This window comes from Panthera tigris, chromosome D3 (genome assembly GCF_018350195.1).
Source record: "Panthera tigris isolate Pti1 chromosome D3, P.tigris_Pti1_mat1.1, whole genome shotgun sequence".
NCBI lineage: Eukaryota > Metazoa > Chordata > Mammalia > Carnivora > Felidae > Panthera > Panthera tigris.
The window spans coordinates 43,719,816-43,732,362 of record NC_056671.1 but is presented as its reverse complement, the minus strand read 5'-3'; the positions used below and the strand labels follow the sequence as shown (position 1 = coordinate 43,732,362).

Here is a 12,547-nt window from a genome sequence, read left to right as displayed (position 1 = left end):
AATGTGTCCTTTAGGTTTCTTTTATCTATAGGTTTCTTCTCCCTTTTTTGTTCTTTGAAGTTTGTCTTTACTGTTATTTGAAGAAACTAGCAAACATGTTGCTCTGTCCCTTGTAGTACTTTAAACTGGTGCATCTAGAGGCTTGATCTATTTCAGATAGGGCTTTGACAGAATTTTTGAATTACCTTGAAAGAATATTTTGTTTACAAGCTTATACTTGTAAGCGGTATTATTTAGGCACCAGGAAGCAAATAAAGGCTGGCTATCTTGTTTTGTGATGTTAGCAGCTATTGAATATCATTGCCTAGATCCTGTATCTATTTAGGAGTTTTCAACTATGATGATCTATTTGTATCATTCTTCATTCATTTGTTAATTGGAATACTACTATTCAATTATATAGTTATAATGAGGTACAGCTTATAAAATAAAGTCTGACTAAATATTTATTCTTTTAGCGTATTTCAGAACAGTAAGTCATTACCCCTCCATCCTCCAAAGATGACCAATGACGTTTTTAAATATATTTATGAACTTCTGGATTTTAATATATTTGATATCCGTTAGCCCATTGCAGTATTTTTACTGATGCTCATTTGAGGCCAGTGAGAATCTCTTCAAATTTACTGCTCCTTTTCTTTTTGTTATGCATAATATATTTTCTAGAATTATTTTCTCTACCAGACCTGGAGTTACCAGTTTTCTAAGGAACAGTAGTCATTTTTTGTGGCATATGGCATTCAGAGACTGAAGCCTGGGTACTGTGGGTACTTAGTACTAATGGGTAGGTAAATGTTTGGAAGACTTATTAATGGACAAAAGTAGGAAATACTTATTTCCCATTGTAATTGTTAATTTCTTAATTTATGGTATTGTCATCAGAAGCTATTAGCAGGTTTTTACTTCTTCTGAAATTTTTAATGATTTTCTTTTTGTTTTTAGTTCATAATAATTTTTGTTTTGTTTTTAACTGTTACATGGGAACTTGAAAATTGTATAGGTTTTTTTACTTACTATGGTTTTAGGGTTGCTTTTTGGAAGAAAAAACAACATCCATTTTCTAATCAGTGAGTTTTCTCACCCCTTGGTGACTTTTCTAAGATTCCATTTATTCTTTGTGTCTTTAGTCTGCCAGTTTTTTTTTTTTCTAAAGTGTAATTAACATACGGTATTACACTAATTTCAGTATACAATATGATTCAACAATTCTGCGAATTTGTTGTTGTTCATCAAGATAACTGTACTCTTGGGGCACCTGGGTGGCTCAGTCAGTTAAGCGTTCAACTTCGTCTCAGGTCATGATCTTATGGTTCGTGAGTTGTAGCCCCGCCTTGAGCTCTCTGCTGTCAGCGCAGAGGCTGCTTCAGATCTTCTGTCTGCACCACCCACCCCCCACCCATCCCCCACTCTCTGTCTCAAAAATAAATAAACATTATTTTTTAAAAAAGATAAGTATACTCAATCTCCTTTGTTTTTGTGCCTGTCCCCCCACCCACCTTTTCTCCCGGAACCACCAGTTTTCTGTATTTAAAAGTCTATTTTTGTTTGTTTCTTTTCTTTGTTCGTTTGGTTTCTTAAATTCCACATATGAGTGAAATCACATGGTATTTGTCTTTCTCAGACTGACTTATTTCACTTAGCATAATACCCTCTAACTCCATCCGTATGTTGTAAATGATAAGATTTCGTTCACATTTATGGCTGAGTAACATTCTGTTGTGTATATGTATACCACATCTTCTTCACCCTTTTATTAATAGACACTTGGGTTGCTTCCGTATCCTGGCTATTGTAACTAATGCTACCATAAACACAGGGGTGCACTTAACTTCTCAAACAAGTGTTTGTGTTTTCTTTAGGTAAATACCCACTAGTGGAATTATGGATTGTATGGTAATTCTATTTTTAGTTTTGGGGGGGAGCCTCCATACTATTTTCCACTGTGGCTGCACCAATTTGCATTCCTATTAACAGTGCATGAAAGTTCCTTTTTCTCCACATCCTCATCAACACTTATTATTTCTTGTGTTTTTGATTTAGCCATTCTCCCAGATATAAAGTGATAGCTCATTGAAGTCTGATTGGCATGTCCCTGTTGGTTAGAGATGTTGAGCATCTTATCTCAACATTGGAAAAATGTCTCTGCAGGCATTCTGCCCATTTTTAAATAAGATTATTTGTGGGGTTTTTTGGTATTAAGTTGTATAAATTCTTTAGATGTTTTGGATATTAACCTCTTATCAGATAAGTCATTTGTACATATCTTCTCACATTCACTAGGTTGCCTATTTGTTTTGTTGATGCTTTCCTTCCCTGTGCAAAAGCCTATAATTTTGGTGTAGTCCCAATAGCTTCCTTTTGCTTTTATTTCCCTGGTCAGTGGAGACATATCCAGAAAAATGTTTCTGTGGCTAACATCAAAGAGATTACTGCCTGTTTTCTTCTAGGAGTTTTATGGTTTCACGTGTCACATTTAGGTTTTCAATCCATTTTGAGTTTATTTTTGTGTATGATATAAGAAAGTAGTCTACTTTCATTATCCTGCATGTAGTTTTCCCAGCCCCATTTGTTGAAGAGACTGTCTTTTCCTCATTTTATACTCTTTCCTCCTCTGTTATAGATTAATTGACCACATAAGTGTGGGGTTATTTCTGGACTCTTTATTCTGTTCCATTGATCCATCTGTATTTTTGTGCCAATACCATACTGTTTTGATTACTACAGCTTTGTAGATCTTGAAATCTGGGATTGTGACACCTCCAGCTTTGTTCATTTTTTTTCAAGATTGCTTTGGTTATTCAGGTCTTTTAAGGTTTCGTACAAATTTTAAGATTATTCTAGTTCTGTGAAAAATGCTGTTGATATTTAGATAGAGATTATGATAAATCTGTAGATTGTTTTGAGTAGTATGGGTATTTTAATAATATTGGTTCGTCTAATCCATGAGCATGGAATATTTTTCCATTTGTCTGTGTCATCTTCAGTTTCTTTCACCAGTGTTTTAGTTTTTGGAGTACAGGTCTTTCACCTCCTTGGTTCAGTTATTTCTAAGTATTTTATTATTTTTAGTGTAATTGCACATGAGGTTTTCATAATTTCTCTTTCTGCTACTTCATTATTAGTATATAGAAATGCAACAGATTTATGTATGTTAACTTTGTATCCTGGAGCTTTACTGAATTCATATATTCATTTTAATGGTTTTTTGGTGAAGTCTTTAGGGTTTTCTATGTATAGTATCATATCAGCAGCAAATAGCAAAAGTTTTACTTTTCCCTTACCAATTTGGATGCATTTTATTTCTTTTTCTTGTCTGATGGCTGTGCCTAGGACTTCTAGTACTATGTTGAATAAAAGTGGTGAGAGTGGACATCCTTTTTTGTTCCTGATCTTAGTGGAAAAGCTCTGCTTTTCCCCATGAGTATGATGTTCACTGTGGGTTTCTCATATATGGTCTTTATTATGTTGAGGTATGTTTCCTCTAAACCTACTTTGTTGAGAGTTTTTATCGTGAATGGATGTTGTTTTGTCAGATGCTTTTTCTGTAAAAGCATGTGGTTTTTATTCTTTCTCTTGTTAATGTGTTTTATGACTCTGATTGATTTGCAAATAGTGAATCACCCTTGCCTCCTGGGAATAAATCCCATTTGATCATGGTGAATGATTTTCCAGTGTATTGGTGGATTCAGTTTGCTAATATTATGTTGAGAATTTTTGCATCTGTGTTCACCAGAGAAATTAGCCTATAGGTTTCCTTTTTTTGTAGTGTCTGGGTAATGTGTCCTTATAGCATTTTTCCTTCTTCCTCCATTTTGTGGAATAATTTGAGAATAAGTATTAACTCTTCTTTAAATGTTTGTCACATTCACTTGTGATGCCATCTAGTCCTGGGCTTATGTTGGGAATTTTTAAATTACTGAATCAGTTTCATTTCTAGTAATCAGTCTGTTCAAATTTTCTATTTCTTTCTGATTCAGTTTTTAAGAATGTATTTCTTCTAGGTTGTCTAACTTGTTGGCATATAATTTTTCATAATATCCTCTTATAATCCTCTGTATTTCAGTGATGTCAGTTTTTATTTCTCCTCCTTCACTGCTGATTTACTTATTTGAGTCCTTTCTTCTTTTCTTGATAAATCTGGCTATATGTTTATCAGTCTTCATCTTTTCAAAGAACCAGCTCCTTATTTCATTGATCTGTTCTATTATTTTTTTAGTTTCTGTTGAATTTATTTCTTTTCTCATCTTTATTATTTCCTTCTTTGTACTGCCTTTGAGCTTTGTTCTTTTTCTAGTTTCCTTAGGCATAAGGTGAGTTTACTTGAGATTTTTCTTGCTTCATTGTGACATAGTCCTGTATTGCTATAATCTTCCCTTTAAAAAAAAAAAATGTTTATTTTTGAGGGAGGGAGAGAGGGAGGGAAGGAGAGTGCATGCGTGCGCGTGAGCGGGTAAGGCAGAGAAAGACACAGCATCCGAAGCTGGCTTCAGGCTCTGAGCTGTCAGCACAGAGCCCGATGCAGGGCTTGAGCCCATAGACCGGGAGATCATGACCTGAGCCCAAGTCTGATGCAGATGACTGCCCTTAGCCCATATACCTCAGTTGAGGTCACAACAAATTCAGGGAGAGGCTTTCTTTGGCTGTTAAGACCTGCAGTCAAATCAGATGCCTGACCCCATTCTGTCTATTGGGGCTGCCAACAGTAGCGCCAGTCTGTAGGGTGTTCTCCCTGCCTTGTCCGCAAGAAGCTTATGTTGGTGGGTATGGCCAGCCGTCAGACCCATTTCCTACCCCTAGTCCATATGTTCAGGCTGGAGTTGCACTGCTATGTATGGTTATCTTCCCCTCTCCCCAGGGCAGGAGTTGCTTTGAAGTTGTGTGAGTCCCTGTCAGGGCTACTTGCAGTGTGTTTCTCTGGCAGAAGCTGCTTTGGAGTGGGGCAAGTTGGATGGCGTGGATCTACAGAAGAATGTGTCAGGCAGTCTAGACTGGGCCATGGGGAGAGATTTTCACCTGCCAGCTCTTAGCCTTTTGTTCTTGGCGAAGTCTCCTAAAGATCCCTGGCCCTCCAGTGTACATTCTGAGATTAATGAATCATCTTCCCATATACTCCAGGAATTTTTCAAATTGCAGCTTCTATGCTGTATTTTAGCAGGGTTGTTTATTATGGTGGCTCTTTAGGGGCAGTAACTCAGTTTCCTGTTGCCCTCCAACTCTCCCAGAGCTGAGCCAACTCATTTTTAAAGTACCCAGAGTTAAGCCCTTCTGATTATAAAAACTCACAAAGTTAAAGCCCACTGGTTTTCAAAGCCTAATGTTATGGGGACTTGCCTTCCCAGTGCAGGTTCCCCATACCTGGCGTGCCTGGGGGAGGGTTTGCTCCTCTTCTTTTTTCATGCATATGGTGTCCCTCCCCTTTCTGGGTAGTCACCATGGAGTTTCATTTCTGACTGCATTTCCACCTCTCATACCCTTCTCAGTGTGGCTTCCTCTCTATGATTAGCTGTTGAAGTCTGTTCTGCCAGTCTTTCGGTCTTTTTCTGAATTAGTTGCACTGATGTGGCTGTTACCAAGGTGTGTCCATAGCAAACTTAGGTTCTTCCTGCTGCACCATCTTCCCTGTAAATGTGTTTAATCTCCCCAATTTTTTTAAATTTTTATTTATTTTTTATTTTTAATATGAAATTTATTGTCAAATTGGTTTCCATACAACACCCAGTGGTCATCCCAACAGGTGCCCTCCTCAATGCCCATCACCCACTTTCCCCTCCCTCCCACCCCCCATCAACTAGTCTCCCAAATTTTGAAACATGTTTTAAAAGTTACCGCTATGATTGTGGCTTTTTTTTTTTTTTATAGCTCCCTTGTATTTCTAACAGCTTTGCTTTGTGTATTTTTTTATTGAGGTGAAATTCATGTTACAAAAAAAATTTAACTGTGCAATTTAGTGTCATTTAATGCATTCTTAATGTTGTACAATCACCTCCTTTATCTAGTTCCAAAATTTTCATTATCCCAAAAGAAAACCTTGTACTTATTAAATTATCCATCCCTATAGCCCCCTCCACCTAGTGCCCAGCAGCCAACTTCTGCTTTGTATCTCTGATTTTACTATTCTAGATATTTCAGTTAAATGACATTATACAACACATGACCTTTTTTATGTCAGACTTCTTAGGATATTTTTAAGATTCATCCATGTTGTAGCATGAATCAGTACTTCATTTATATCTGAGTAATATCTAGTGTGTGTATATACCATATTTATTTAACCATTCACCTGTGGATGGACATTTGAGTTTCTACCTTTTGATTATTGTGGATAACACTGCTGTGAACATTCATGTATTTATTAGAATACTTGTTTTCAGATCTTCTGGGAATATCTAGGAATGGAAATGCTGGGTTATATGATAACTCTGTGTTTAACATTTGAGGAACTATAAACTGTTTTCCACAACAGCTATACCATTTTATATTTCCACCAGTGATTTAGGAGTGTTTCAGTTTCTCCATATCCTTGCTAATGCTTGTTATTTAAGTGAGTTTGGTTATAGTCACCCTAGTGGCTGCAAAGTGGTATCTCATTGTGGTATTGATTTTCATTCCTCTAATGACTAATGATGTTGAACATATCTTTATGTGCTTACTTGCACATAAAATATACGTACATTAGGTATATGATTTACTAATATTTATTCCCATTCTATAGTTTGTCTTGAAAATGTCCTTTGCTATACAGAAGTTAATTTTGATGAAATCCTATTCATCTGTATATATGTTGCTTATGTTTTTGGTGTCATATCTTGGAATACATTGCCAACTCTAGTATCATCAGGAGTTACCCCTATATCTTCTTCTAAAAGTTTTATGGTTTTAGCACTTATATTTAGGTCTTTGACCTAAGTTGAGTTAATTTTTGTTAAATCTTAATGGCATGATGTAGGGGTCCAACTTCATTCTTTTGTGTCAAAATATTAATTTGTTCCAGTACCCCTCATTGAATAATCTTGGCATCCTTGTTGAAAGTCAGTTGGCTGTATTTATATGGGTTTGTTTCTGGATTCTTAGTTCTTTCCAGCGTTCTGTAGATCTTTCCTTATGCCAGTACCACACCATCTTAATCTCTGTAGCTTTGTAGCACATTTTGAAATTGGGATGCTTGAGTCCTTGAACTTTATTATTTCTCTTACAATATTGCCTTAGCTCTTTCAAGGCTCATTGCAGTGCCATATGAATCTGATGGTATGCTTTTCCATTTCTACATTAAAGATCTTTGGAATTTTGATGGAGATTATATTGAATTTATAAATCATTTTTGGTAGTATTGCCATCTTAACATGTTAAGTCTTCCAGTCCATGAACACAGGCTGTATTTCTGTTTATCTGGGGTTTTTTTTTTTTAATTTCAACAGTGTTTTTTAGTTTTCAGTACACAAGTCTTGTAACTCTTAGACTAAATTATTCCCAGGTATCTTCTAGATGCTATTTCAAATGAAATTGTCTTAATTTTTTTTTTTTAATTCTTTTTAACGTTTATTTATTATTGAGAGACAGAGCATGAGCAGGGGAGGGGCAGAGGGAGAGAGAGACACAGAATCTGAAGCAGACTCCAGGCTCTGAGCTGTCAGCACAGAGCCCGACGTGGGGGCTCGAACCCACAAACCACGAGATCATGACCTGAGCTGAAGTCAGACGCCAAACCGACTGAGCCACCCAGGCTCCCCTTAATTTTTTTTCATATTATTTCTTGAGTGGTGTTAGCTGTGGGTATTTCATAAATACCATACTTTGTATATTTTTAATACAGTGTTGTTTCGTGTGTTAAGGTTTTATGACATATCTTCTTACTGGATTAGAATTTATTATTATAAATGATATTAAATGTGTCTGAGCTTGAGGGTTGTTCACCTTAATGTGCAATTTCTAATTACCCATGTATTTATTTTTAAGATTTATATGTAGTTGATGGGCCTCAAGGTTAAGGGATAGATTTCATATTTGGGGATTTTAAGAAATTTAGATTTCTTTTTTAAGTGCATTTTTTTTGTTGAAATTTAACATGTAGCACATACCATAATAAATAAAAAATACTCATCTGGAGAAATTTTCACAACACGAACACACCCTCATAACAAAAATTGAGATTGTGAAATTGCACACTGCTAGCAACCCAGAAGTCCCCCTTTATTTCCCTTTAGTCACTAACCCCTTTCTTCCCAAGTAATCATTGTTCTGACTTTTAACACTATAAATTAATTTTGCTTGTTTTTGAATTTTATGAATAGAATCATGCAGCAAACACTCCTTTGTATCTGGTTTGTTTCATTACCCTTATGTTTAAAATTTTCATCTGTATTGTTGTATATGGCAATAGTTTTTTCTTGCTATGTAGGATTCCATTTATTATGTATGGCCACAGCAGTCTGTGGTGAATGGATACTGCAATTATTTCCATTTGGGGGCTATTATGATTAATGTTTATAGGTATTTTCTTGTACATGTTTTTTTGGTAAACATTCCTGTGCATTTTGTTAGTATACACTTAGGAATGGCAGAGCCATACAGTTTGTTTACCTTTTGTAAATACATCCCAGGTATAGTCATACCACATTTTATACACTGTGCTTTATTGCACTTCGCTGATACTGCATTTTTTTTACATATTGAACATTGTGGCAGCCCTGCATTGAGTGAGTCTTTAAGCACCATTTTTCCAACAGCATTTGTTTATTTCATGTTCTCTGTGTCACATTATTATATTTATTATGGTGATCTCTGATCAGTGATCTTTGGTGTTACTATTGTAATTGTTTGGGGGTGCCGTGGACCACACCTATGTAAGACCACAAACTTAATAAATGAGTGTGTTCTGACTACTCCACCTTCCAGCCATTCTCCTATATCTCTCCTCCTCCTCTCTTTGGGCCTCTCTATTCTTTGAGACATGGCAATATTGAAATTAGGCCAATTAATAAAATACCCTGTAGTGGCCTCATTAGTGTTCAGTGGGAAGGAAAAGTCACATATCTCTCACTTTAAATCAAGAGCCAGGAATGATTACAATTAGTGAGGAAGGCATTTCGAAAGCCATGATAGGGGCGCCTGGGTGGCTCGGTCGGTTAAGCGTCCGACTTCAGCTCAGGTCATGATCTCATGGTCCCTGAGTTCGAGCCCCGCGTCGGGCTCTGTGCTGACAGCTCAGAGCCTGGAGCCTGTTTTTTTTTTTTTTTTTTTTTTCAACGTTTTTTTTTTTATTTATTTTTGGGACAGAGAGAGACAGAGCATGAACGGGGGAGGGGCAGAGAGAGAGGGAGACACAGAATCGGAAACAGGCTCCAGGCTCCGAGCCATCAGCCCAGAGCCTGATGCGGGGCTCGAACTCACAGACCACGAGATCGTGACCTGGCTGAAGTCGGACGCTTAACCGACTGCGCCACCCAGGCGCCCCCTGGAGCCTGTTTCAGATTCTGTGTCTCCCTCTCTCTCTGCTCCTCCCCTGTTCATGCTCTGTCTCTCTCTGTCTCAAAAATGAATAAACGTTAAAAAAAAAAAATTTAAAAAAAAGAAAGCCATGATAGACTGAAAGCTGTCATGTAATTGTAAGCCATGTTGTGAGTGCAAAGGAAAAGATCTTGAAGGAAATTAAAAGTGCTACTCCAGTGAATACATGACAGCCTTTTGCTCAAACAGAAAAAGTTTTAGTGGTCTGGATAGAAAATCAAACCAGCCACAACATTCCCTTAAGCCAAAGCCTAATCCAGAGCAAGGCCCAAACTCTCTTCAATTCTGTGAAGGCTGAGAGATGTTAGGAAGCTGCAGAAGAAAAGTTGGAAGCTAGCAGAGTTCTAAGGGAAGAAGCCATCTCCATTACATTAAAGAGCCAAGGTGAAGCAGCAAGTTATCCAGATCTAGCTAGGATCATTACTTGAGATGGCTACACTAAACAACAGATTTTCAATAGAGGTGAAATGACTTTTCTCGTACAATCCATCTAGTCTTTTCATAGCTAGAGAGAAGTCACTGCCTGGCTTTAAAGCTTCAGAGATTCTCTTGTTAGGGGCTAATACAGCTGCTGACTTTAAGTTGAAGCCAGTGCTCATTTGCCATCCTGAAAATCATAGAGCCCAGAAGAATTATGCTAAATCTGCTCTGCCTGTGGTCTACAAATGGAACAGCAAAGCCTGATGACAGCAATCTGTTTATACCATGGTTTACTGAATATTTTAAGCCCATTGTTGAGACCTACTGCTAAGAATAAAAGACTGGTTTCAAAATATTACTGCTCATTGACAACGCACCTGGTCACCCAAGAGGTCTGATAGAGATGTACAATGAGATGAATGTTGTTTTCAATACAATATCCATTCTGCAGTCTGGGGATCAAGGAGTAATTTTGACTTTCAAGTCTTACTATTTAAGAAATAATTTTGTGAGGCTGTTTAACTGCCATACATAGTGATTCCTATGATGGATCTGGGCAAAGTCAGTGGAAAACCTTCTGGAAAGGATTCACCATTCTAGGTGCCATTAAGAATATTCATGATTCATGGGGAAGAGGTCAGAATATCAGTATTAACAGGAGTTTGGAAAGAAGATTCCAGTGCTCATGGATGACTCTGAGGGATTTAAAACTTCAATGGAAGAAGTCACTGAAGATGTGACTGAATTGCTGTAATCTCATGATAAAAATTGGATGAGGGGTTGCTTCTAATGGATGAGCAAGGAAAGTGGTTTCTTGAGATCGAATCTACTGGTGAAGATGCTGTGGAAATTGATGAAATGACAACAAAGGATTTAGAATATTATGCAAACTTAGTAGATAAAGCAGCAGCAGGGTTTGAGAGGATTGACTCTAGTTTGGAAAGAAGTCCTGTGGGTAAAATGGTTTCAAACAGCATCACTTGCTACAGAGAAATTGTTTGTGAAAGGAAGATTTGATCCATGTGGCAAGCTTTGTTATTGTCTTATTTTAAGAAATTACCAGTCACCCAACCTTCAGCAATCACTACCCTGATCAGTCATCAGCCAAAACATGGAGGCAAGACCCCTCCACCCAGCCAAGGATTATGACTCGCTGAAGCCCAAATGACGTTTATTAGTATTTTTTAACAATGACGTATTTTTAGTTTTTTAAAAAAAATTTTTAATTTTATTTTTGAGAGATAGAGCAGGGAAGGGAGATTCATGAGTTCGAGCCCCGCCTCGGGCTCTGCACCGACAGCACAATGCCTGCTTGGAATTCTCTCTCTTCTTTCTCTGCCCCTCCCCTGCTTGTACACACTCTATCTCAAAATAAATAAAATAAACTTAAAAAAAAAAAGCTAATTCAGAAACACTAAAATACAGACGCAGCTAGACTGCACTGAAGTCTGTGGCAGGTCCAATAAGTTAAACATTGAAGTTTGAAAAGTACAGGATTGTTCCTGGTCCTTCTGGGGCACTTTATCCATTTCCTTACCAAATCCTAGGTTACTTTGAATTACAAAATAAGAAAATAGATTCTTACTTACAATATAATTATATTCATTAATGTTAGATTCTGTGTTTATGTATTAAATTTGTGTTTGTTAAATACTTATGCATTAAAAATCTATAAGCCTAAAGCATGTTTTAGAGTATGGTTTCACTAAGTTTAAGAGTAATTAAACACTGGGAGGGAGGATGGGCTAAATGGGTAAGGGGCATTGAGGAATCTACTCCTGAAAATCATTGTTGCGCTATATGCTAACTTGGATGTAAATTAAAAAAATAAAGTTATATTTAAAAAAAGAGTAAACACTTTTCAGAATGTCTGGCCCATAAAGAAAACTTAAATACTTGCCTCAATTAACTAAAGATTCTTATTCTTAACATGGTGAAAAAGAACACTGAATAAGGACTCATATCTAATTTCGGAATAAAGCTCAAGCTTCATCTCTTTGACCATTTGTGAAGTTAGGAATATGTACTGAATGGTCTCCAATTAGCAGTAACATATTTACTACTATATATTGTAGTTATTATATATATTACAAAATATTCTTAATGAATTATAAAATTTTAGTATTTAATAATTTATAATTTTAATATTTTATAATTTAATAAATTCTACCTAATCAGGAAATTTAAAACTTTTTTATCTTAATGGTCATGCTGAAAAAAAGACATTTCTTTTGATGGCTTTGTGACTTGAACTTTTTTCTCATTTGATAGCTCGAATTACATCTTTACAAGAAGAGGTAAAGCATCTCAAGCATAATCTTGAAAGAGTGGAAGGAGAAAGAAAAGAAGCTCAAGACATGCTTAATCACTCAGAAAAGGTAAATGACTTAACGTGTACCAATGTTGAGATATATGTACTTGGCTACCAAATACTATAACATGTTTTTATAAAATAGCATTCATTCCTGATGTTATATACTTGCTTTTTTTTTTGAGAGAGAGAGCGAGAGCATGTGTACATGAACAGGGGAGAGGGGCAGAAGGATGGAGGGAGGGAGGGAGGGAGAGAGATAGAGAGAGAGAGAGAGAGAGAGAGAGAGAAAGAATCTTAAGCAGGCTTCAT

General features: G+C 36.6%; 1 protein-coding gene across 5 annotated transcripts in view; it reads left to right on the top strand.

Moving 5' to 3' along the window:
- Nucleotides 1-12,547, top strand: part of ROCK1 (Rho associated coiled-coil containing protein kinase 1) — a 175,524-nt gene that overhangs the window by 104,967 nt on the left and 58,010 nt on the right. For all 5 annotated transcript variants that reach the window (XM_042961918.1, XM_042961917.1, XM_042961919.1 and 2 more), the window contains one exon: nt 12,196-12,302. In XM_042961918.1, the coding sequence (XP_042817852.1) occupies nt 12,196-12,302 (107 nt within the window). The remainder of the gene's footprint in view (nt 1-12,195; nt 12,303-12,547) is intronic.